This window comes from Macrotis lagotis, chromosome 2 (assembly GCF_037893015.1).
Source record: "Macrotis lagotis isolate mMagLag1 chromosome 2, bilby.v1.9.chrom.fasta, whole genome shotgun sequence".
NCBI classification, from domain to species: Eukaryota; Metazoa; Chordata; class Mammalia; order Peramelemorphia; family Peramelidae; genus Macrotis; species Macrotis lagotis.
Genome location: NC_133659.1, coordinates 149,362,633 through 149,390,585, shown reverse-complemented (window position 1 = coordinate 149,390,585; position 27,953 = coordinate 149,362,633). Strand labels below are relative to the sequence as shown.

At 35.3% G+C, this 27,953-nt stretch overlaps 1 protein-coding gene across 2 annotated transcripts in view; it reads left to right on the top strand.

The window, feature by feature from the left end:
* The window catches only part of SLC35F3 (solute carrier family 35 member F3), a 566,773-nt gene that overhangs the window by 407,937 nt on the left and 130,883 nt on the right, over positions 1-27,953 (top strand). For both annotated transcript variants that reach the window (XM_074222994.1, XM_074222995.1), the window contains one exon: positions 19,309-19,633. In XM_074222994.1, coding sequence (XP_074079095.1) covers positions 19,309-19,633 — 325 coding nt within the window. The remainder of the gene's footprint in view (positions 1-19,308; positions 19,634-27,953) is intronic.

Here is a 27,953-nt window from a genome sequence, read left to right as displayed (position 1 = left end):
CTACCAATACAAATTGGTTACTTCATCGCAACTTAGTCTTAGAGTTGCCTAGAGCATGACTTATCCAAAGCAAGAATGTATCAGAGACAGAACTCGAACTCAACCCTGAAACTCCCTATTCATTATGCTCTATCCACTTCTCTATGATCCCTCTTGTGATAATTTTAGAACCATCACTTATAGGCCCCTTGGGTCCAAAATATCTCCCACTATGAATTGCTGCCAATCTTGGAGTTCCTACCATTAGATTCAATCCTTAGAACCCTGGAATAGAATGTAATAATATCTAATTAATAGGGAGAAAAACACCAGGAAAAAGAGGCAAAGAACAGAAAAAAATCTTCATATGAATTGGGCTTTCCTGGTTGAGGATTTCATAACATCTTAAATTTGAAATCATTTTTGTACAAGGATAGGAAAAAAACCTCAAAGAAAAGACCCTGTGATGGATTAGGGAGAAAAAAATTAGACTATTTTTATTTGCCATCTTTGCCAAAATTAGTTTGCCTAATTAGAACCTGTTGTCCTACATCAGAAAGCAGGGTGGTGAGGTAATAGGAAAAAGCACAGAAAAGTTTTTTACTAATAATAATAATAATAGCCAACATTGACATTCTGCCTACTACATGCCAGAGACTTTGCTAAACTCTTAACAATTGCTATTTCATTTGATCCTCACAACAATGCTGGAAGGTAGGTGCTATCTTTAACCCCATTTGATAGTTCAGGAAACTGAGGTAAGCAGAGGTTAAGTGACTTGCTTAAGATCACACAACTAGCAAGTATCTGAGACTGGATTTTAATTCAAGGTGAAGGCTTGAATGTTCCCAACGGCAGATCCACTAACTACTTAGAGCTTGGACAAAGGAATTGGTAAAACCAAGTATATGGGACAATATTCACATCCTTGCCAGTGATCACTTGAGCAGTGATGAGAGAGGATGAGAGTTCTGGATACTTGAAGTATTTGGTATTTAAGTACTTTCACAACCAGACCCCAATCTGCCTTTCCAGCTTTTTAAAAATGATGTTCCTCTTCCTATATTCTGCAGTCAAACCAAACTGACACCTCCCCCATCCCTTGTGCTTTTCTCACAAGGATTTCTCTCCTGCACCTGTGATATATTCCTTCCTCACCTCCTCTTCCTTTCAGAATCCCTAATTTTCTTCCAAGTCTAACTCAAGCACCAGCTTCTACATGAGGCTTTCCCTGATCACCATCTGTTGCTCCTACCACTCCCTGTCATAAACCTTATAATTGTGTGTTTATTTTGCATTTCTTTTGTTATGTGTGTGTTGTCTTTCCCAATAGAATGTAAGTTCCTTGAAGACAAGGACTGTTGGGGGGGTTTTTGTCTCTTTATTCCTAACACCTAATTTAGTCACATGAGAGGAGCTTACTAAATATTTCTTGATTGATTGAAATGAACCCAAAGAGAAAAGATTGGGGGCAGGGAAAATATTATCAACAACTTTTTCCTACTAAACAGTTTTGTTTGTGATTTGCCTTGGTTATGTTTGGTTTATAGTGAAAGTCTCACTACTAATTCTGTAAGAAATACACATTCTGAAGTGCAAATTGGCAATCTATGAAATGATATTTGTTATAAATCATAAGAGTCATATTCCTTTTAAGGATAAAAGATCCATACATCCTTATTGATGCTCAGTTCTAGTATCAATTTGAGGAAAGGGATTTGGGGGAGGGAGAATGTTTATTTTAAGTCAGCATTTTTCATATCACAATGGTCTTGGAAGGGAGGTGCTCTTATTATCTATTATTACCCTCATTTTACAAATGAAGAAAATGAAGCAAGTAGATATTAAATGATTTGCCCAAGGTCACTGTTGTTCATCCTTCATTCTCAAAAAGATCCAATGACATCACAAGGGTGATGTCTTGGATTACCCTTGGATTGGATTTAAGAGAGGCAGAGCTGCACAAAATCATCAGTCTCTCTCTCCTTCAGAATCATCAAAGACCAGTGGCAAGATGACTGGTGTTGGTCCAGGATGACCGTGTCCTTTCTAATTTCAGGTCTTTCCTAGGTCTCAGGCAATAGTCATTCAATGGCTAAGGGTTTGGTGAAAATTAAGACAAATGATGACCTAATTTTCCATCACAAAAATATCATTCTGGAAAGGAAAGACCTTAAGCCCAAAACCATCTGCTTTTCATGAATTAATAAATAGCTGTGGCAAAATTTGAACTCAGATGTTCCTGACTGAGATCCAAGTCTACTATGCCACCTCCATTGATTTTGAGTTCAATGGTCATTGAGTCTAGATTAAATGCCTGTGGCAGGATTTGAACTCAAGAATACATTACAAGTCTCCTTTCTTCAGTTATCATTTTGTCTTATTCTACTCTTAGCTTATTTTCCTCACATCCTTTGCTCTAGTTCTAACTGCCATGACTTCCCAGTTGGAATAGAAGATCATTGAACAGTAACTAATATCTGGTATGTTTGTACAGGTATAATCCCTTCTGCTTTGTGAAAATATTCTTAGTAGAACACATCTGATGATGTGATGTGATGTTTTGTCCTTTGTTCTCAAAGACCATATTATCAGGGGAGATGATGCCATGACAAGCTCATGAATTGAATTTTAGTGAGAAAGATATTGTGCTTAATCACCAGCCTCACTTTCTCCTCCACTGTCATCTGGATCCAGTAGCCAGATATGAATCAGGGCAACTAGGAATGGCTATCAGTTTTTGTTTTGTTTTGTTTTGTTTTAGAGAACATCTATCTCAAGAAGAATGGCCAGGCAGGCAAACCCTTAGAAACTTGTTGATTGCAATAATGGAGCAGCTTCATCCAAAAATACCCAAACCTATTTGGGTTTCCAAGAGCCCACTCTGATCCACAGGTCTGATTTTCAGGTCAATTTTGGCTTTGAAATATAATCTGGGAATGAGGACTCTGTGTGTGCTTACAAACATGTGTTTGTGTGTGTGGTGTATGTTTTAGTCCCTAGTTACATTAAAATATCAGTCAATATTCATTAAATAGCCACTGTATGTAGATCAAGCAGGCTTAAAACAAATCTTTTTACTTTAAAGTTAAAATTTATTATTTCATCCAGGAATTAAGATACATTAATGAACTCTTTCCTTCAAGAAATAGTCCCTGACTCTTTTAGCATTATTTAAAGTTTAATTCATATTCATTCAGTTTTTCATGGGTAATAATGCATCTCTCTTTCAGCATGTGCTATATAAAAGTTGTCTTAATTATTGAATAAAAGCATGATATTTGAATATTTGGAAGTCATTCAGGTATTCCCTCGGAAATAGAAAGAAGGAAAGAAAGAAAGAAAGAAAGAAAGAAAGAAAGAAAGAAAGAAAGAAAGAAAGAAAGAAAGAAAGAAAGAAAGAAAGAAAGAAAGAAAGAAAGAGGGAGGGAGGGAGGGAGGGAGGAAGGAAGGAAGGAAGGAAGGAAGGAAGGAAGGAAGGAAGGAAGGAAGGAAGGAAGGAAGGAAGGAAGGAAGGAAGGAAGGAAGGAAGGGAGGGAGGGAGGGAGGGAGGGAGGGAGAGAGGGAGGATGGAAGGGAGGGAGGAAAAACAATATAAATATGGCTATTTACTGATGCAGTGTGTCCCAGCAGATTTAACCCACACTTTTAGGGACAGAATTTTGAATTCCAATTCCAGCTCGGCTTACTGAGGAACTTAAAGCAAATCTTGGTAGCATCCATACAGAAGGAAGTCAAGTATTGTTCTCAGCCTTTGGAGGCTTGTTCTGTTAAGACCCAGAGAACTTCATAAATTGGAAATGCTTTTATCATATAATATAATAATAATCAGCTTCCCTTTTTCTCTCTTCCTCTGCTTGATAGCTTAGAGCAGAGCTGTCCAACCTTAGGTTATCTTAGAGTTGCATTAAAATAAAATAATTATTCGAATGCTGAACCCAGAATAAAAGCTACAATCCACATTTAATAGATGTAGCAATGTGTGAGGACTCTGGAGCCAAGGTTCTTAGATGTAAAACTTCTTAGAGAATGGGGGAAGGAGGTCATCCATATGACAGACAAAGGCACAAAGCATAAAAGCAAACACAAAACAACAAAGCGACAACTCAATATAAAGGCAGGTGCATACTGACTAGTCTGCATCATACAGACAGAAAGCAACCTACAGATAAATTAAAAGTTACATGCAATATATTCTGTCCATAATACTGCTTAAAAACTCCAAAGAAAATTAACATCAACAAGATTATTTATAAGTGATGGATTTAAAAAACTAATAAGCATTCCATGAAAATTATTTTCCACTTGTGAAATTTAAAACCCACAAACAGGCAGCAGAAAATCACACTGTGGGCAGCTTGGGACCTGAGGGCCAAACTTTGGACAGCCCCTGGCTTAAAGACTCACTTTATAACAAAAGCACCTCAAGTTTATGCAACTTTATCAAAGTCTGTACAAAAGAAATCATCAGACACCTAGAAAAAAAATTGGAGCTCATCTAATTCCATCTCCCTTTAAAGATAAGAAAACTTGAGTGTCAAAAAAGTTGTGACCAAAATCTTTAATATACATGCAATATAGTGATCCAGCCTAATTATTATCACCTTTATAAGCACCAAAATACATTTATATTAAAGCAATCCATAGTGTCTCATTTTTTTTTCTCATGGCCAAGTTTGACTTTGGAAACCCTGTTCCAAAATCAAAAAAGAAATCAAATAGTATTCAAATCTGGATTGCAACTCTTCTTTCTCTTTAACAACTGAAGTTTCAGAATAAGTTGTTTGTTTGGGGCCACAGCCCAGGTGAATGGAAGTCTTCCAATAGAAACCAGTCTCCAGAAACAAAATAATCAGGATATTGCCTCTTCTTAATCCACCTTTTTTAAAAAGTGCCTTTCCTATACAATACCAACATTCAGAGGGTAAGAGTAGGAGGGATTGAGAGAATTTCCTAAATCTAGTACACATATGCTGACTTTCTTCTCTTTCTTGAATATGTAGCCAAGTTCCACACCTATAAATGAAATAATACTTCACCTCTGCCTCATACTATTACTCAGTAAATGCCCCTGGCTCCCTATTGCCTTGAGGAGCAAATAAAAAATGCTTTGTTTGGCATCCAAAGCCCTTCGTAACCTGTCCTCTTACTACATTTTCAGAATTTTTATACCTTACTCCCCAGATGAACTCTTAGATACCATAAACAAGACATCCATCTTTCAGCTCTGGGTCATTCTCTCTGTTTGTCTCTATGATTTTCTCACATTAAAGTTCCAAATCAAGTTCTACCTTCTAATCTTAATTTTAGTGCCTTGTCTTTGTTAAATATTTTCTATTTATCCTGCATATACTTTGCCTTGCTTGCATACTGTCTCCCCATTATAGTAGAAGCTTCTTGAAGACTGGGACTTTTGCTTCTTTTATTTTTCTTTTTTTGCCTCTTTTTGTATCCTCAGCCCTTAGCATAGTGTCTGGTACATAGTAAGTATCTAATAAGTATTTATTGTTTGATTGAAAATCCAGAGCTTCCTTCATGGTTCACCTGAAGTACCACCTTCTCTAAAAAGTCTTCCTTTTTCCTCCTTAAATTATCTTGGTTTTGCTTATATGTTCATCTTTTAATTCCCACCCACATCCTTCCCAAAAATTCTCAAATACAAGACCTTGCATTCATTTTTGTATCTTCATACTGAGAAGAGGCATAATATAGTAAATAAAGGGTCAGCCTTAAACTGGAGAAGATCAAAGTACTGCTTTTGACACAAACTGTGTCCCTGCGCAAGTTGGGCAGCAAGTTGCCTCCAGAACACTCTCTAAGACAGAGTGATAAGTGAGTCACTGATCTATATTGGTAGAGGAGAGTTTCCATACTGGGAGGTTCTCATGCTATTGAAATCATAGTTCTTACTCCCAAAGGGAAACAAAAATGTGCATACCCTTTGATCTAGCAATGCCACTACTGGGTCTATATCCTGAAGAGATGATGAAAAAAGGTAAAAACATCACTTGTACAAATATATTCATAGCAGCCCTGTTTGTGGTGCCAAAGAATTGGAAATTAAGTAAATGTCCCTCTATTGAGGACTGGCTTAGCAAACTGTGGTATATGTATGTCATGGAACATTATTGTTCTATTAGAAACCAGGAAGGATGGGAATTCAGGGAGGCCTGGAAGGATTTGCATGAGCTAATGCTGAGTGAGATGAGCAGAACCAGAAAAACATTGTACACCCTAACAGCAACATGGGGGCAATGATCAACCTTAATGGGGTTCGCTCATCCATCACTGCAACAATCAGGGACAATTTGGGACTGTCTGCAATGGAGAATACCATCTGTATCCAGAGAAACAACTGTGGAGTTTGAACAAAGACCAAGGACTATTACCTTAAATTTAGAAAAAAAAAACAACTGATATCTCATTGTCTGATCTTGCTATCTCTTATATTTTATGATTTTTCCTTAAGGATATGATTTCTCTCTCATCACACTCAATTTGGATCAGTGTATACCATGGACACAATGTAAAGACTGACAAATTGTCTTCTGTGGGAGGTGAGGGGGGAGAAGTAAGATTAGGGAAAAAATTGTAAAACTCAAAATAAATAAAAACTTTAAAAAAAAAGAAATTGGGGCAGCTAGGTGGCACAGTGGATAAAGCACCGGCCCTGGAGAAAGGAGTACCTGGGTTCAAATCCGGTCTCAGACACTTAATAATTACCTACCTGTGTGGCCCTGGGCAAGCCACTTAACCCCATTTGCCTTGCAAAAAAAAAAAAGAAAGAAATCACAGTTCTTCCCCCACATTAAAAAAAAAACCCCAAAACTCAGACCCTAACACAAAGTAAATACTTAAATACTTAAATTCCATCAAAATCATATATCAAAACATGTTCAGTCATTCCCCAATTAATGGGTATTCCTTTTTTGCAACCACAAAAAGAGCTAGCATAAATATTTTTGTACAATTAGGTCTTTTTTAATTTCTTGGATGTCTTTGGAATACAGACCTATCAGTAGCATTGCTGAGTCAAAGAGTATGCACATGCTCCACATTACTCTCCAGAATGATTGCATTAGTTCACAACTCCACCAACAATGCATTAGTGTCCCAATTTTTCCATTCCCTCCAATATTTGCCATTTTCCTTTTCTGTCCTATTAGCCAATCTGATTAGTATGATACCTTAGATATGCTATATATGATAATTAAGTACCTTAGAGTCTTTTTAATTTGTATTTCTCTACTCAATAGTGATTTGGAACATTTTTCATATGATTATATACCTTTGATTTCTTCATCTGAAAGTTTCCTGTTCATATTCTTTGACCATTGATCAATTTCGGAAATGACTTGTATCTTACAATTTTGACCAATTTCTCTCTATATATTTGAGAAATCAAACATTTATCAGAGACACTGTAAAAATTGTTTCTCAGCTTTCTCTTTTCCATCTTTTTTTAAGGTTTTTTTTTGCAAGGCAAATGGGGTTAAGTGGCTTGCCCAGGGCCACACAGCTAGGTAATTATTAAGTGTCTGAGGTCGGATTTGAACTCAGATCCTCCTGACTCCAGGGCCATTGCTCTATCCACTGCACCACCTAGTCATCCTTCTCTTTTCCTTCTAATCTTGGTTGCATTGACTTTGTTTATGCATAATTTCTTCCCTTCTTCAGAGATCTGACAAGTATACTATTCCTTGTTCTTCTGAGTTGCTTATGATATCAGTCTTTAGGCCTAAATCATGTACCAATTTTTTTTAGGTTTTTTTTTTTTGCAAGGCAAATGGGGTTAAGTGGCTTGCCCAAGGCCACACAGCTAGGTAATTAAGTGTCTGAGACCGGATTTGAACCCAGGTACTCCTGACTCCAGGGTCGGTGCTTTATCCACTGCACCACCTAGCTGCCCCTTATCCACTGCGCCACCTAGCTGCCCCCATGTACCAATTTTTTTAAAGGTATAAGATGATCTATTCCTAGTTTCTGTCACACTGGTTTTTGGTCCTTCCAGAAGTTTTTGTTAAGTAGCAAGTTCTTGGGCAGCTCAGTGGCACAGTGGATAGAGCAATGGCCCTGGACGTAGGAGGACTTAAGTTTGAATCCGACATCAGACACTTAATAATTGCCTAGTGTGACTTTAGACAAGTCACTTAAGCCCATTGCCTTAAATAAAATTAAAAAAAAAAACAAATAAGTTCTTCTCCTCAAAGTTTTGGTGTCTTTGGGTTTATCAAACAGTAGATACCCAGGTTATTTTCTACTATGCCTTGTATCTATTCTAATGATCCACCACTCTTTTTCTTAGCCAGTACTACTATATAATAAGGTTTGAGATCTGGTATGGCAAAGCCATCTTCCTTCACATTTGTTTTCATTAATTCCCTTTTATTTTTGTCCTCTTGTTCTTCAAGATGAATGTTATTATTTTTTTCTAGTCCTGTGAAATAATTTTTTATAGTTTGATTGCTATGGCACTGAATAAATTAATTTAAGTAGAATTGTCATTTTATTATATTGGCTAGGCCTACTCATGAACAAATAATATTCTTTCAATTGTTTACATCTGATTTTAACTGTGTGAAAAGTGTTTTGTAATTGTGTTCATTTAGTTTCTAGGCAGCTAAGCTCCCAAATATTTTATATTATCTACAATTATTTTAAATGGAATTTCTCTTTTTATCTCCTGTTGTTGGTCTTTGTGAGAAATATAGAGAAATACTGATGATTTATTTAGCTAAAGTTGTTAATTATTTCAACTAGTTTTTTTAGTTGATTCTTTAGGATTCTCTCAAGTATGCCATCATATCATTTGCAAAGAGGGATAATTTTTTCTTTATTTCTTATTTTAATTCATTAAATTTCCTTTTCTTCTTTTATTGCTATAGCTAACATTTCTAGTATAATATTAAATAATAGTGGTGATAATGTGCATCCTTGCTTTGCCCCTGATTTTAATGAGAAAGCTTTATCTACATTACATATACTACTTGCTAGTGTTATATACCACTTAACATTTTAACAAAAGTTTCATTTATTCCTGTTCTCTTTAGTGTTTTTAATAGATGTTATATTTTGTCCAAAAATTTGCATCTATTGAGACAATCATGTCTTCTGTTGTTTTGTTATTGATATGGTCAATTATGTTGATAGTTTCCTAATATTGAATAGCCCTGCATTCCTGGTATAAATTACACTTGGTCATAGATCTTTGTAGTAATCTCTTAGCTAACATTTTATTTAAAATTTTACTCATTCCAATTGAGTTGATTCTCTTCTTGGGATTCAGAGGATGTGTAATGGGGGACAGGATAGAGAAAGGGCACAAAAGTAGCTTTGTTCCTACACTGTTTGACCCTGTAGATGGGTCAAAATTAAATTAAATAATAATCAATTTAATCTCAGGATCTCACTAAACTAATTTTAAAGGAGTTGAACATCAAAGTGAACCAAAAACTAATTTATTAACAATTACCTATATGAATTATCTTGAAACTATAGATTTCCTTCAAACAATTTTGTTGTATTAACATTGTTCATTAGTTAATCTACTAGATTGACTGAACTCAAAGTCAGGAAGATAAGAGTTCAAATATGACTTCATTTAGTGGTTCTGTGATCCTGAGCAGACCATTTAACTTCTGTCTGCCTCAGTTTCCTTATCTGTACAATTAGGATAATAATACCCACTACTCAGGGTTTTTATGAGAATCAAAATAATACTTGTGAAGTGCTTTGCAGCAGTAATATGCCACATAAATGCTGTTCAGTCATTTTTCAATCATGCTCAACTCTTCATGACCCCTTTTGGGCTTTTTATGGCAAAGATATTCAAGTGATCTGTCATTTCTTTCTCTAGTTCATTTTATAGATGAGGAGACTGAGATCAATAGTGTTTGCTATTATCAAAATTTTTGGAGGAAGAGAGTTAGCCTTAAAACTAGCAAGAGCTGGGTTCAAGTCTTACCACTATCACATAGAAGATGCTTCCAACATTGGTAAGAGGTTCTTTATTCCCAGTTTCTGGTGCCAATGAAATCCCAAATTCTGATCTTATCCTTATCCTAATTAAATGGATAATGATCAGAAAGACCAGAAGCTTGGACTTCAAAAAAAACATAGGATTTTTCATTCAAATTACCTTTTTATGGTCAGAGAGCTTGTGATCCTTCCTGAAATCTGTTGGATTCAATTCCATTCAGCAAGTAGTTATTAAATGCCCACTCTATCCAAGATACTATGCTAGTGGCTATGAGCCGCTTAAAAAAATGGACAAGACATAGTCGTTGTCCTCAAGTATCTTGGTTCTATCAACTATTCAGTTTTGGGTTGTGGGCAAGAACTTTAACTTTCTGGACCTCAATTTCCTCTCACAAAAAGTGGGGCTCATAATATTTACTCTGCTTCCTTACAGTGTTGTTGTGAGAATCAAATAAGATAATGATTGGGAAAGTATTTTGTTGACTGATATAATGAAAATAGTACTGACTCTACAGTCAAGAGAACTACGGTTCAAAACCCTCCTCTGATTCTTACTACCTGTATGACTTTAACCCCAATTCAAAGTCATTCAACTTCCTGAGCCTCAGTTTCCTCTTCTGTAAAATGGAAATGGAACTAGATAGCCTTTACAGTCCCTTTCAGCTCTAGCTCCATGCTCCTAACACTGTGAAGTAGGTTGCATTGCAAATGTAAACCAGTATCATACCACACAGAGAAGATAAGAAGCATACAAATAACCACTATACAAATTCAAATGTTAGAAGTGACTTAAGATGGATATAAATAAAATGCATTTGGAAGACAGAAAACAGAGGAAGGAGTCATTTAATTCTGTTCTTGAACAGTGAAGCAAAGTTCCATAGACTGGTGAGGGGAGGAAGAAAAAGAAAAAGAAAAAGATGAGAGCAAAGGCAGAAAAGTAGAGAGTGGAATCAGGGAATGAATAAACCAAGTAGGCTATATAGTATGATTCATGAAAGGTCAATAGGATCATTAGAAAGAAGTTACTGATTAGAATAGAATAGATTGGGAGTGAAGAGTGAAAGTTCATAGACTAGAACTCCAGGGGATCATGGATATTATCTCCTCCAATCCTTTCATTTTATATATGAAGAAATAGATCCAGAGGGACTGTGACTTGTCTAAATTCACACAGGCAGTAAGAGACACAACTGAGATTCAAACTCAGTAACTATGACTCCCAAACTAAATGCTTTTCCCACTGAACCAGGCTGCTTCATGACTTTAGGCCTTTGGCAAGGCAACTCACAAGGCTGTCATGCCATTAACAGAAATAGGGAAGGCAAATTAAAGGGTCAGTTGGGGTGGGAATTAAGAGACTTTATTAGAGCCAAGAAGAATGACTGTGGTTTTGTTCCAAGACACTGAAAATTAGAGTATGCTAACAGAACTTGCATATCTTCTTTAATATAGAAACTATTGCATTTAGCACTTACATTGTAAGAATAATTTTTTTTAATAAATCAATGACCCCCTCCCCAAACTGACCACATTCCAAGGGAGTTTCTCCACAGCCCTGTCCATTCAGTCCTGCTTCTCACCTTTATTGTTCTCCTATATCACCCCAACAGAAGTCTCAGTTAACTCCTTTGTGGAGCTAGCATGAGAGAGAGAGAGAGAGAGAGAGAGAGAGAGAGAGAGAGAGAGAGAGAGAGAGAGAGAGAGAGAGAGAGAGAGAGAGAGAGAGAGAGAGAGAGAGAGAGAGAGAGAGAGAATCCATCTCAAGCAGAAATTGGAAGACTTAAGGAAAAGTAATGTTGAAAATGAAGGAAAAAAGGGTTAGAATTTTTTAAGTTAGAGAATTCCTCTGTGGGGAGTTTTTCCTACATTTCTAACAGAAAATAACTATCTTTGGTAACTATTTAACATTGATCCAATCTTTTCTTTTCCAGTCATCAAGTGGCATAGTGTTATGGGCAATAGAGGCTGGATTGTAAAATAGAGTTTTTCCTTGCTAATCAAGAGCAAATTTAAAAAGGAGATAGCCTATCTCATCCTGCTCACAATGCTGACATCTCATTTTACCTATCAGACCTACCAAAAAGTTTGACTTCTTCCATAGTTGCAAGGACCTTGCACTAGATTTGAGAGTTCTTCAGATTTTTTACTATTCCTTGTAGTTCATAGTCATATGAGACTTTGTTCATTTTATTCTCCACCATCAAGAAACTTTCTCCCTTCCTCTGTTTATTGCAATTCTACATCCTTCAAGAACTCTGTCAAAGTCACAGCTTCTTTCACCTTTCCCTCTGGCTAGGCATTCCATTTCCTCTCTCTTTCCCAATCAATTTATTTTTCTTTCATTTGTTTTGTGCTTTGTCTATATCCCCCATAGTTATGATCACATGTAAAGGCTTATTAAATGCTAATTAAATTTTAAAATATTTACAAATACATATTGTCTCTACACAAATGTATAAATAATTACATATAATATACATCATATATTATTAATGATATAATAGGATACAATTCATACTTGAGTAATAATTATATTTTAATTTTACCTTTAAATTTTACTTTAAAATTATTTTAGCTATAGTCAGGCAAGTGAATTCAGTATAGTCAAATCCCAGGAGCCAACACAATTCAAGTAACATACCAATTCTAGATTTCCCAGAGATGTTAGAAAGTCATGAGATTTTATCCTCACATGAACAAAAGAGATAGATACTCTATGTTAGCTAAAGTCAGTGGACTTTGGGTGCTTTTACATAATCCATTCATGAGTAGATCAAATAAAGTTAAATGTAGCAACTGATAAAATTCCTTTGAAGTCAGAGTCTCTCTACTCATGGATATTCAGAAGACATTCTATCTGTCTCCATCTGAATATCATATTTCTTCCTCTACATCAGGGGAACTTTTTTTTTTTCTGCCAAGGGCCATTTGGATATTTGTAACATCATTTGCCTGCAATATTTGGTCAAACATTTAATTCATTCACCCCTAAAAAGCTCCTAGATTTATTGAATTTCCAGTCCCACCTGCAGTTGCCTTGGCAAAGCCAGACCAATATGAGAATACACCCACCCTGCTCCACATGAAGAATACTAATCAAGCACCTAGACCCCTCCCCCATTCTCTACCTATGTAGCTGATTATTTTAATCTAATTATTGGATTATTAAATCTTGCCTCCTTAGGTTTGGTCATCATTGCAATCTATTAAAATTTGGGGGAGATTCATAGAATCTTTGTGACTCAGAGGAAGAAACTGGAGGCCATCTAATCCAACCTATATCTAACCAAGGATCTCTCTGTGAGATCTCCAATCAGTAGCCATGCAGCAGTCACATGCCTTATGGTGGTCATGGGGGGAGGGGGGGAGGTGGGAGGGGCAGGGAAACATAAGAAAAAAGAAGGGAAAGAAAGTTACATCATAATTTTATTATATATTTAGTACAGCAAGTTGTACAAAATAGACCTGCAGTTTCATCTTTTTTTTAATTCTACTATGTTATAGAAATGCTTGTGGTTTTTCATAAATTAAAAATTTTTGTTTTGTTTTTAGGCTTTTGCAAGGCAGTGGGGTTAAATGGCTTGCCCAAGGCCACACAGCTAGGTAATTATTAAGTATCTGAGGCCAGATTTGAACTCAGGTACTCCTGACTCCAAGGCCAGTGCTCTATTCACTGCACCACCTAGCCATCCTTGATAAATTAAAATTTTTAAAAAATAGCTATAATGAGAGAGATTCCAAACTTTTCACTTTTGGATTGGTCTACTAACTAAGATTTATAATATATTTTATATCTTATGTAGAATATTATAAATGTACAATTTAGTTTATAGTATAGTTTTCTCTGAAACTAAGTTGAAATCTCTTTAACATCCTTTTTAATCTCTTTTTAACAACCACCCATTGCATATGAATTTGATCATCCTTCCATATGACAGTCCATGAACTGCTTAAAGATTGCAATAATCTTTCATCTGACCCTGCAGGCATGTTCTCTAGGATAAGCAACTGCTTTTCCTTTCTTTTCTTTTGACTGTTTCTCATGTGAAATTATCTTCATGACCTTTACTATCTGGTCACCCTTCTCTGAACACTCTCCAGCTTGTTATTATCTTTCCAAAGATGCAATACCCACAACTAAACAAAATTCCCATTTTCTTATCCAAAATTTTGGACAGCACTTCTAGCTTCATGCCATCTATAAATCTGATAATAAGTATGTAGGGCCAGAGTTAAGTCCTATCACTGGAAAATAGTTTGGGGTGGGCTGTACTTGTTTTCCTTTTATTCTTTTCATGAGTAGATATATGCTACCCACTAATTATTATTTTAAAAGGATAGAGTGTTCATTTAGCTATGAATGCCTTTACATTTCATATTTGTATATTTCTAATTTTTTTGGCAAAATGGTCTAGGAAAATGCACACTAGAGAATATCTTCTTTAATCCAAACATTTCAGTAAGAGTAAATTAAATTTTTTAATGCCTATTGCCTTCATTTAGATGCCCCCACAGAATCAATTACTTCTGTTTTTATAAATTTATTAGACATAATAGAAATTGTCCATGCATTTTACTTTCTGAAAATAAGACAGATGACCCAAGAAACACACTTACTCTAGCCACAGTTTTATTCAAGCTCAGCAAAAAATATATACTTATACAAGTTTGTACCGTAAAATAGTCTTTTATTTATACATTGATTTTTGTTCCCTCCAGTTATGACTCAGATATGGATTTTTAACAACAAAACTGCTGGTGAAAAAATATCCACTTTCCCCTATGCGCAACAATAGCAAAAGGTGCTTTTATCCAACTAAATTACAATCCTTTTATTTATATACACATTGAAGGGAGAAGAGATTAGATAATTAAAAATGTTAGATAATCCATATATGTATAAATTATACTGTATTTTGAGTTTACAACTGAAAAGGACTGTGCCTTAGAATCTGGTCATTTGTTTCAAGTCAATGAACAAATTCCATACCATGAAGTTATAACTCAAGAGAACCTAAAATTCCATTTGCTCTTTCTTTAGACTATCAACTACTTCATGTTGGAATAGGCAGCTCATTTTTCAAACTGGTATGAAACAACAACTTTAATTGTTCATAATGCTGCTCTTTCTCAGTCCTTCCCTATGACTTGTTAAATGGGTGGGTTTGGGAAGGGAAGGTAGTCAGCCTGCAAGCAAAGAAATGAATCAACCCTCAACAGAGAAAACCCTTGAGTAATGCAAGTAATCCAGAAAACAGGATTGTAAAACTGAATATTGATGCTATGTTATGTTTTTAACCTGAGGCTTTACCGGAAGTATACTGTTTACTGTTTTGTATGAATTATGTTTGTCCCCCACAAACAAACAATTATGTTGCTAACCTTAAAGAAAATGTTTGCTATCATATTCATCTTCAAAATTTTGTGAAGTAGTTGAAAGTTTGTCCCCCACCAAATGGGTCATTTCCATGCAATGAAAGCTGATCCATATGGGATCATTTTTTGTTTAGTTGTTTTTCAGTTGTATTCAACTTCCCATGACCCCATTTGGAGTTTTCTTAACAAAGCCATTTCCTTCTCCAGCTCATTTTACAGATGAGGAAACTGAGGAAAAAGGATTGTCACTTATCCGGAGTCCCACAGCTAGAAACAGTCTGAGGCTGGATTTGAATTCAGGAAAATGAGTCTTTCTAACTCCAAGCCCTATTCTCTATCCACTGTGCCTGCCAGTTGTGCAATAAAACTTCTTCCCTTTACAGATGAGCAAATTGAGATTCAGAGATTTCCCCATGTATAAGACAACCCTTTCTTGAAAAATTTGGGGGTCTAAAAACTGGTCTAAAAACTATGTAAGATGCAGTGGTTATAGATTTTTTTACTTGCATTTCCTGCTTATTTGCACTCATGTTTTGAATTTGTTAATGGTATATTAGGTTACATTTTGCCATGTTCTGCCCAGAAATAGCTCAGAAAAGATTTTTCATACAGTGCTGAATTCAAGTTCAAAGTGATCTGGTTTGCAAAGGTGAATGGACATCTTGCTGTTGAATATCAGTTTTGTCCTCCTCCAACTGAGAAACAATCTGAGACTGGATAAAGGAAGAAGAAACCCATCTGAAAATGCCCCGGCAGAAGAAGGCCATGAGAGGCAAAGCAACCAAGTGGCCTGAGTTAGAGAGGGCATACAAGAGATGGATTGGAGAGCAAAGAGTCATTGAAATTTCTGTGTCCACAAAGAAGGTTCAGCAGGAGGCAAGAAGAATTGTTGATGAAAAAGAAGTGACTGATTTCAAAGGAGGACACAATTGGTGCTTCAGGTTCATGAAATGGAATGGACTAAGTGTGTGTCCATGCACCAGACTTGCCCAGGGAGTGCTAGTGGTCAACCATAGACCAGAGCACAAGCAGGAGAGCAGTCAGTCTCTTCTAAGACACTGATTCCTCATCAAACACAGATGAGAACAAGCCGATGGATGGGAGTTTTGATAGTGATGAGGAGTTGCATGAATTTGATGATGAATAAAACTTGAATTCGATAACTTTATACAATACTTTTTTTTCAAATTTTGGGACCCAAAATTAAGATGCGTCTTATACATAGGGAAATACAGTAACTTGCCTAAGGTCTCACAGACTTAAAGTAGGTAAATCAGAATTTGAACCGAGTGTTCTTTCAACTACTCCACAAAATATTTAAGATGAATATAATAGCAAACTTTTTATTAAGGTTAGCAACATAATTTACAAATGCTAACTCATTTCATTCTCACAACATCCCCATTTTAGAGATGGTGGAAACTGAGCTGGGCTAAAACTAAATGACTTGTCTTGACATATCTTACAATCCCTAGTTACTTTTCAAGGTTCAATTCCAGAAGTATTTTCATATTCTCCCATTCTTAATGTTCCCAATTCCCCAAATTTATTTTGTGTTAATTTAGCGTATATTTTGTATCTTATTTTTGCACATTTTGCTTCCTCTAAATTGAATGTTTCATGAAGAGAGGGACCATTTCATTATTTTTTAACCTTTGTATTCTCAGAATTTTGAATAGTGACTAGCATATAATACACATTTAATGATTACTTGTTGTATTGAATTCATCCTATCAATCAATAAATATTGATAAACTGCTGACCATGTGCCAGTCAGAGTTTTGGGAATAGGAGACAGAAGTACTAGGAATTAAATAATTCTTATTTGCAAGGTATATACATTCAAAAGGAGGGAAGAAAACAAATACATACTGTATAAACACAAAATGAACAAATTCAAATATATATATATATATATACAAAGAAGTTAAATGTATAATAGTTTGGGAGGGAGAGCAGTAACAGATGGGGAAAAATCAAGAAATACTTCATGTAGAAGATGATGCTTGACTTGAATTTTAAGGGGACTCAAAGAGCAAAAGGGAGCACACTCTAGGTATGTGAGATGGCTAGTAGAGAAATGAAGATCAGTCAATTAATCAGTAAATATTTATTAATTGACTACTATATGACAGACCTTGTGCTAAGTACTGAAATGAAGTATCAGGATTAGGAAAAGAAAGGAAAGCTATTTTGGCTCTGCTACAGGTTTTAGGAGGTATGCAATGTGTCTGGAATTATAATATTGGTCCAAACTGTAAAGTTAAATGGGGGTATCTTTATATTTTATTCTAGTGGCAATGGGGAATCACTAAAATTTACTCAGGAGGGGAATTAGTATGGTCGATTTTGTACTGAAGGAAAAGCAACTTGGCAGCAGTGTTTGGATGAACTGCAATGGGGAAGAGACCTGAGGTAGAGAGACCAATTAGGCAAATGTTGCAATAATCAAGTTAAGAGATGGTGACGAACTGAAGTAAAGTGTTGGCTGTGTGATTGGGGCAAAAAAAAGATCAGAGGGGGAAAGATGTTAGCTTATGACCTTGTGACACTGGAAGAGATGATGAATGAATAAAGAATATCACCATATACAAAGCAATAGCTTCATTTAAATCCCCAGCTTTCAGACCACATGTGTAAATATGAATAGAAGGTAATAATAGAGAATTTGTTCAACTTTCCACCTTCCTGAGACCTGAGTGAATAACACATGAATCAATGACAAGTTTTGGGAGCAAGCCTGGCCCTATGAATTAACTGTTATCTTCATTGCTAGAAGCAAGAATCCCTCTAAACAGGAGTTCTTAATCCTAGGGTTTCATGAATAGATTTCAGAGGGTCTATGAACTTGGATAGAGGGAAATTGCATCATTGTTTCAATATAATAGGTTTTATTGGTAATCCTATATACTTTATTTGGGGAGTTAGTGGTGCAAGGGATAGTGTGACAGACCTGGAGTCAAAAAAATTCATTTCCCTGAATCTGGCCTCAGACATTTACTGTGTGACCCTGGGAAAATCATTTAACCCTGTTGGCCTTAGTTTCCTCATCTGTCAAATGCCAACCCACTTTAGTTATCTTTGCCAATGAAAACCCAGTTCAGGTCAAAAAGTCAGTCAACTTAATATGAATGAACAACAAGCAATTTTTTTTTATTTTATCAATTCAAAAATATTCTTTAAAAAAGATCCATAGGTTTCCCTAGACTGCCAAAAGGATACACAATTAAGAACTTCTGATCTAAAAAGAAAAACTGATTAGCTTGTATATAGCTTATATATAACTTGTATATTAGGAAGAGATGCAAGGAAGGAAATTGAGGAGTCTGTATAGGATCAATTGGAAAGGGGGTGATTGCTTTTTAAATAAAAAGTAAAATGTGAATCTTTATTGCAGCTCCCTTAAATCACACACACACACACACACACACACACACACACACACACACACACACAGACATACACACACATATATATATGTGTGTGTATATATATACACACACATATATATATATAAGGTACATGGGTCAGTACATCAATAGCTAAAGTACCTGTTCTGAAGAGAGAGAGGAACATGTATCCTATTTCTCCCTAAGTATTGCTGAATGCCATTGTTCAGGTATTTCTGCTCTTCTTGCAGGAGCCCTAACCAGCACTCTCATAATTGACTTTGCAAATGAATTCTGTCTTTAGGCCCAGCCCCCAGCTCATTCCATTACCAATTTGGGGAAATAGTCTTTAGGGGAAGCTAGGTGGAGTAGTGGATAAAGCACCGGCCCCCGGAGTCAGGAGTACCTAGGTTCAAATCCAGTCTCAGATACTTAATAATTACCTAGCTGTGTGGCCTTGGGCAAGCCACTTAACCCCATTTGCCTTGCGAAAAAAAAAAAGAAAAAACACCTAAAAAAAAAAAAGAAAGTCTTTAGAGAGGCTCTCAAATTTTCACTTCCTTTATTTTTTTTCTCTCTTTAGGGGATGAGCGCCCTCGGGACTCTCCAGCCCCAACAGAGACACAAATGCCAGCTGGAGTGGAAGCTGGAGGGAGAGCCAGCCATTGCTGTTGGAAATGCTCTAGAGAACAGCTCAAGAAGTTTTTCTGGGGTGTGGCAGTGGTTTTGTGCATCTGTTCCTCCTGGGCAGGCTCCACCCAACTCGCCAAGCTGACTTTCAAGAAATTTGATGCCCCTTTTACCCTGACATGGTTTGCCACCAACTGGAACTTTTTATTCTTCCCTTTGTACTATGTTGGGCATGTTTGCAAATCCACAGAGAAACAGTCTTTAAAACAAAGATACAGGTAAGGAGGATCTTATGATCCAACCCTTTTTTGTGATTGTATGCTTTAGGGAACTGGATTAAAAACTGGTAATCATTTTTAAGAATTGATGATAGATAAACAATTTTCTCCTTGGTGTTACAACATCTGAGATTGTAGCCTAAACTGTATCAGAGAGAAAACTTTGGGTTTGTTAATGGTGGTGGTGGTGATAATGATGATGAAGAAAATAATAATTAGTATATATGTATATATATATATATATATGATTTGCAAAGTGATTTACATATCATATCTCACTTGATCCTCAAAAAGATTGCATAAGAGAAAAAATTCTGTGTTGTTAACAGTTAAAAATAATACACACTAGTATTTATAAAGCCCAATAAAGTTCACAAAGTGATATATAGAAAGATATAGTTATATATAGATATAAATACATAAAATCTCATTTGATCTTCACAAAAACCCGTGAATGGAAGATATCATCCTCATCTTGCAAAGATTAAGAGACGTTATATGATTTGTCCAAGGTCACACAGTTGTGTCTCAGGATTCAAATTTAGAACTTTCTTATTCCAACTTCAGTGCTTTTAGAATACCTGCTTTGGAGACAGAGGATCTGGAGTCAAATCCTACATTTGATACTTACAACCTTTGTGGCCTGGGCAATCATATAAATGCCCTGTGCCTAAATTTCCACACTGGTAAAATGGGAGGAACTCTACAACTATAATCCTGTGATTTCATAAGGGAAATTAGATGGCACAGTGGATAGAGTGCTAGCCCTGAAGTCAGGAGGACCACAGTTCAAATTTGACCTCAGACACCTACTAGCCTTGTGACCTTGGGCAAGAAAGTCACCTAACTCTGATTGCATCATTTCCATCTTCAGTCATCACACTTTTTGTCTGGCTACTTGGACCCAGTTGACTCCAGAGGAGAACATGAGGCTAGTGACTTAACACAACACTCCCTGACTCATATCCAAATATAATCACCTCTCTGATGTCATGGTCTCCTTTGAGAATGAAAGGTAAACATCATCATAGTGTTTTCATAGGATCATACTTCAAACTTTCCTTGTAAAACAAAATTTGCTATAACTTGTCCTTCATCTTGATTCTCTTTGGAATAGCATAGATCAGGGAAAGGCATGAAAGGTCATGAAACTGGTTTGAAATGGTGGAATGAAAGAACCCAAGCTGCAGTAGAGAATCATAATATTCTTCTCCCTGAGTTGCTATTGCCCTCCTTTACTTCAGGTTCTGAAATCAGCCTCAGGGTAAGCTTTACAGCTCTTCTATAACTCACCTTGGCTGATTCCCACCATTAACCAAGGAAAAGCGAACAAACATCATATTGAGATCATTTTGACCCCTTTTTTTTAGAGCGGATACACACTCTGGAAGGAATGTTTCTTTTCCATAAAGATTTCATGAGATTTTCATGGTAAGAACTTAAGTATTTTTTTCTCCTGATCAAGAGATATATAATTGTTCTGATGCTATCAAAATGAAATCACTTCTAAACTTTGATTTTTTTCTTATTTTGGGTTCATTGCAACAACTTATCAAGAATATATGATCTAAAGAAATCAGACATCAGAGACTGGAAGCACTTCTTCCCTTTCAAATAAGTTCTGAATCAAAGATCAGATCTGAGTCAAGGGTATGAGGCAAAATAGTAATTCTCATATGACTACTTATCAGTATCAACCTCTTTAACGGTATGCATTTAAGGTACAAAGTAGCTTACATTGCCTTATTTAAATCATGTTTTGCTTTGTTTTTTGATTTAAAATATTTGGATGAGTCATGGAGAAGGAATTTCATTTAAGAAATCATGTTATAAAATGAAGAAACCATTAATCTAGAAAAAACAGGCTCTGAGTGAGTATAATTGGGTTAAAATTTTTGAAGAGACTTCAGAAAGATAATGGAGAGATAACAAAGTGGTCTGTGGTTGAGGAGAAAGGCAAAGTTGTTTGCCATGAAGAGAAATTACCAATAGTTCATATACCCAGAGTAAGAGGAAGGTGTCACTGTGATAATTATTACCTTTCCTTTGCATGGCAACAACCAACAGAGTGGCACAGATCAAAGTAGACTTCATTAGGCACTGTGAAAAGATCCTAAGGCAGCTCAGGACAGGAAAATAATAGAATGACCTTCTTCTAGGTCCAAAGGAAAGTGAATGTTCAGATAAGTACAGGTTATAAAAGGTATTGTCAGGAATACTAAACATGTTTTTAGGAGTTTGTATTTCTTTTAACCCCTGCTCTGACTGGTATGTTGATTTTTAAATTATTTCTTTAAATTTTATTTTTCAATTAGGAAGCATTTAATTACTCTCTCTCTCTCTCTCTCTCTCTAACCCTCTCCTTCACTGAGAAAGAAAAAAAAAGAAAACTTTTATAACAAATTTGCAAGAAAAATCCCCATATTATCACTGTCCAAAAAGATATATCTCATTTTGTACCCTATGTCTGTTGTCCTTTTTACAGGCAGTGGGTAGCATTCTTCTGGAAACATGCCTGGTTAGTGATTGCTAGAATTTTTAAGTCTTTCAAGATTGTTTTGACAATGTTGTTGTTGTTGTATATAAAATTGTTTTATGGTTCTGCTTACTTTACTTTGTATCAGTTCTTAAAATTCTTCCAGGATTTCTCTGAAACTGCCCTTTCTTTATTTCTTATAGCACACAATCATTCCATTACATTCATAAGTTTACTAGCTTTTAAAGAAGAAGTACTGTTTTCTTAATAAAGAATTATTAGAAAAGCAGACTTGATATGATATTCCTTGATCTTCTAAATCATGAAGCTAAAGAAAACCTGTTCTTTGGAGTTTAAGTTATGGTAGCAGATATTTGATAGGTGGGCATAAGTCCTAAATATTTGATATACACCCTTTAATCTATTTTAATGATAGAAACCAAGTTCATTTGTGAGAAAGAAGGAAATGAGATGGGGACTGAGGAGTGTATGGGAGAGAACAGGGATTAAGGGGAGAAAAGGAGAGAAAGAGATGGATGAAAGGATCATTTGTGGAGAGTAAACCCCTAATTTGGGTTTCAATCTAGTTCATTCTGAAATGAAATCATACTTTAAATTACCAATAAATGATAGTGAAATTGTTGTAGAGAACAACAGATAATGGATGTCAAAGATGGGATTTGAACCCAAAGACCTCTGAGTCCAGTCAGTGCACTTTCCCCTAAAACAAAGGGGAATGTTAAAAAAAAAATGGCAAATCTGGGGAAATCTAAATGCTAGGTCTGAAGTTCTCAGAAATAAAGGAAAACTAATACTAAGTCTCCATTCATGTCATATTTTCATTACAGAAAAAGATCCAGAGAGTTAGCTGAGAGATGAATCCTTTGTGCTGAAAGAGAAAATTTTAACCTGGAGCTAGGAAAAAAGATGTGAACCTTTTCAGTCATGAGGAAAAGTTAGGCAATTAATACCTTCTTCTTTTATTAGCTCCAAAAGCAATCAAACAGGCAGTTCTCTCCCTAACTAAAGAAATGAACTGCAGCTTGGAGATAAGGATAAATTGCCTAAAGTTACCAATTGAGGACAAAGGATATATTATAAAGGTTAGAGGTAGGCTAGCCAGTTCTACCAAAGATGGGAACCAGCATTCCCCACTAGAATAATAAAGAGACCACAATATTTTTGCCCTTTCTTCATTATTTATTTTTAACTTAAAGACCAAAAAAAGAATATTTCCATGTACATAGCACTACATTAAAAAGAATTCCTTATAAAACCACTAATTTTCATTTTGCACTTTTTACTTTTTAAAAAAATTATAATAAATACTATACATCATTTTCAAAGCTACCTGGCATTTCTGTGCTTCATTTTAATTTTCTTTTACTCTCTGCTGTGTACTTTTTATTTTTTTATCTCCTTCCCTCCTCACCCCACCCTAGAAAAGGTTACCATTAGACACAAACATGATATATGTAAATCTATATATTTATATATATGCTGTAAACAGCATATATGTAAAATTATGCTATACATCAATTTATCAGTTCTTCCTGGAATATGGATAGCATCTTCTTTCATAGGTATTTTGTAATTAGTTTGAGTATTTATAATACTTAAAATGATTTACTCAAAGTAGTTCTTGAAACAATATTGCTGTTACTATAAACAATGGTCACTTGGCTCTGTTCATTTCACTATTCATTATTTCATATAAGTCTTTTTCATATTTTTCTAAAGTCAATCAGTTAATCATTCCTTATAGCTTAGTAGAATTCCATCACCATCATGCCATTTCACTTATATTGTTAAATTTATTGACAAACAATTGGGCAAAATAACTCCTCACTCTTGTTTTATTTTCATCTTCTTTAGTTGTTTATTTAACCTCTCCATTTTTAATATGATTTGGTTTTCTTCTCTCTCTTTTTTAATCATATTAACCAATGATTTATCTATTTTATTGGATTTTTTATAAAATATATTTCTACTGTTATTTATTAATTCAATGATTTTTCTCTAATCAAATTTGTTGCTCTCATCTTTAATTTTTTAGAAATTTCCTCTTTAGTTTAATTGGGGATGTTTAATTTAGACTAATTTTTCAATATTTCATTCCTAATTCATTTATTATACCAAAGGGAACTGATAGTTCTTTATATAATTTATCAATTTCTTCCTCTATCACATCATTTTCAATCTTTCAAGAGATAATAGAATCATTATTTTTAAAAACGTCAACACATAGCAGACCAACAAAGTTTTCTTCAGACTGATTTCTGGAGTCAGCAGTAAAATTCTAAAGAGCTACATGGATGAGGAAACTTGAATCCTGAGTTAGAAGAATATATTCCCAAAAGATCATTATCTGGTTAAAAAAATGAAAGATAATTGTTGTTCATAACATGATGGTTGTTTGCTTTAAAGTTCTTATTGTTGCCAGATAGGTCAGTATTAGCCATTTTTTAATATACTGATTATCTTTTTATTCCAAGTTGTACCACAGGAGAGGAAAAACACATTGAATCTTTGATTGTAATCATATATACCTTGCAGCTCAGACTAAGTACAACCTTGATTTTCCACTGTCCTTTAATAACAACATTAACTAAATTCTACAGATGGTATTTAAAGAGGAGAAAGAATTCTTTTTAATTTTGATAGCTCTATATATAGAGAGAGTACTGTACCTGGAGTCAGGAAGACTTGAGATCTTGCTTTAGATGCTTCCTAGCTGGGTGACTGCTGCCTACCTCAGTTTTGCCATCTGCGAAATGGTGATATAATAATAGTCCCTACCTGCAGGTTCACTATGAATATAAAGTGAGAAAATATTTAAGTACTTGAAAATCTTGAGTAATATATAAATTCTAACATATTACTATAAATTTAAATTCAGCCTCACATTCTAGCTGTGTGAAATTAGGCAAATCATTTAACTTCTCTCTGCCTCAGTTTCTTCATCTATAAAATGGGCTTCCTAATAGCACCTAATTCACAATATTATTATTATGGGGATCAAATGAGATAATATTTGTGGAAGCACTTTGCAAACCTTAAAGAACTAAATAAATGCTGATTATAATTATTACCATCATAGTTTTTAACTTTTACATATGTTGTCTCCCTGATATTTTGTAAAATCCTTTTGATCAGAGACTTTTGTTTTGCCTTTGTATTCCTAGTGCCTTACACCTTGTAGACAAGGTCTATTTAATTGAACTAAGAAATAATAGAAACATAATATATATTATTGGTTGCTTTAGAGTTGGGATTCAGAAGCTCTTCTGAATCTTTATAGAAAATAATAAGGATATTTGTTGTTTATTTATTTTATGTCTAACACATAATTCAATTGATCACTCATTTATTCAGTATATTCTGCTTGCAAACTATGTGAGAAATGCTTTGATACTTTGATGAAGCTGCAATTTCATTAGAGAATTTTCTTTTCAATTGATACAGAATGTGACCCTTCCCAGGCTATGTAACTCATGCACCTACTTTTCATTAATCCCAAATTTTAAAAAATCTATTGGTAGAAGACCACTCTTCATTCTTTTATTATCTCAAGGTAGCAACACACTACTTGCATTGTCCATATGCTGACTCTCATTCTTGCGAACACCCAATCAATTTCTTTTCTAGTCTTGCACATCTTGGTTAGAATAATGCTTCTCTTATGCAAGCTATCATTGGCATCATAGTACATTCTCTGCTCATCCTGCAACTTTCTATTGCCTTTGGGGTTATGTGTATTTTTCATTCTCCAAAACCAGGATGTTCCATGATTTATTTCTATGTGTCCTCTTTAAAAAAGTATTGGTATTAAGAAAAAAAAGATGAACTTATGTGATAGCAAAAGGTTTGGAATCATAGAAATTGTAGTCATTTCCCAATTGTAATCCAGGCTACTCTTCTTCCACTATCCAGTTCTATATCCAGCTCATTATCTATTTCCTATTGACAACATAGTGGAGAAAGTGTTGGACTTGTTTGTAGTCAGGAAGAACTGCCTCAGATCCTTGCTAGCTCTGTGACCCTGGACAAATAACTTTCATCAGTCTAAATTTTCTCATCAGTAAAAATGTGAATAGTGATAGATAGTCCTTATCTCACAAAATTATTGAAAAAAAATAAAATTAAATAATATATAAAGTATTTTATAAACCTTAAAGTACAATATGTTGTCATTCAATCACTTTAGTCATGTCTAATTCTTCATGATCTGATTTGGAATTTTCTTGGCAAAGAAACTAGCTATTTCCTTTACAGATGGAAAAAAAATTGCAATAAACAAGATTAAGTGACTTGCCCAGGGTCAAATAGATAGTGAGTATCTGAAGTTGGATTTGAACTCAGAAAGATGAGTCTTCCTGACTTCAGATCTGCCACTCTAATCCACTACACCACCTAGATGCCCTAAAGTATGGCACAAAAGCAAGATATTATTATCTAGAGCATCTTTCCAATGTGTGTATGTGTTTATATTCACATACACATAGTGGAGTGTTTAATGATGCCCAACTTCTCTCTTTCATACAAAAACTCATTCTTTTAACACCCAATAGCTTCCCAGTGGTGCCATATGAATCATAGAAAATCCTATTCTTTGACAACAAGGAGTTTCCTTATGATCTTAGAGCATACTGAGGGACAATCTAGTCTGACATTGGTTCCTTGTCAAAAGTCTTTCAGAAATCAGTAGCATCAGGAATCTGTTTTCATTGGCAAAAGTTGAGACTTTCTGATATCTTCTGGCTGCCAAACAGTGAGAGATGTAATAATAATAACAGTTGTTTTTCTCTGTTCCTTGTAAATGTCCCCTCTTTTAAAATTAGTACATTAATTCTGGTTTAAGGACACACAGAAGATTTTTCAAAATGGAAAAGGAGAGGCGACTAGGTGGCACAGTGGATTTATCATTGGCCCTGGAGTCAGGAGTACCTGAGTTCAAATGTGGCCTCAGATATTTAATAATTACCTAGCTGTGTGACCTTTGGCAAGCCATTTAACCCCACTGCCTTGCAAAAGCCTAAAAAAATGGAAAAGGAGAGAAAATGACTTATCTTGATTCCTTCTCATGTCCTATATGGACTGGGGCTAGGGACTACTACACAATTAAACATGTACTGGATTTATTCTCAAAACAAGTATTTGATGTCATAAACCTTGGCAAAACAAGTCTAAATCAAAATCTTTGAATGCAGAATTATACCATGAATCCTAGGGCTGTGATAGTAATAATGATGATGGTAATGATGATAGACAGATGGGCAAAGCAAATAGATGACCAGTCTTGGAATCAGGAAGATGTGGGTTCATGTCTTACCTCTGATACATACTCATTATGTGACCATGGGCAAGTCATTTAACTTCAGAATATCCTCAGACAATTGTCTAAGACTATAAATTACAGATGAGTTATTTATCTGTATCTTCATGAGGTAAGGTTCCACAATGGCAGATTCCTACGCTGATGAGATCACAGGTCCAGACCAAAAAAAAAAAGTAGTAGTAATAGAGTAGTATCAGTAGCAGTAGTAGCAACAGCAGCATCGGCAGCAGTAGTAGTGATAGTTGTAGAAGTAGGAGAAGTAGTGGTAGCATCTGCAGTGACCGCAGCAACAGCAGCAGCAGCAGCAGTAGTAGTAGTAATAGTTGTAGAAGTAGGAGAAGTAGTGGTAGCAGCTGCAGTGACAGCAGTGACAGCAGCAGCAGCAGCAACAGCATAGGCAACAACAGCAGCAGTAGTAGTAGTTGTAGGAGTAGTAATAGGAGTAGTGGTAAGTAGTAGTAACAGCAGCAGCAGCAGTGACAGGAGTAGTAGTAGCAGCAGCAGTC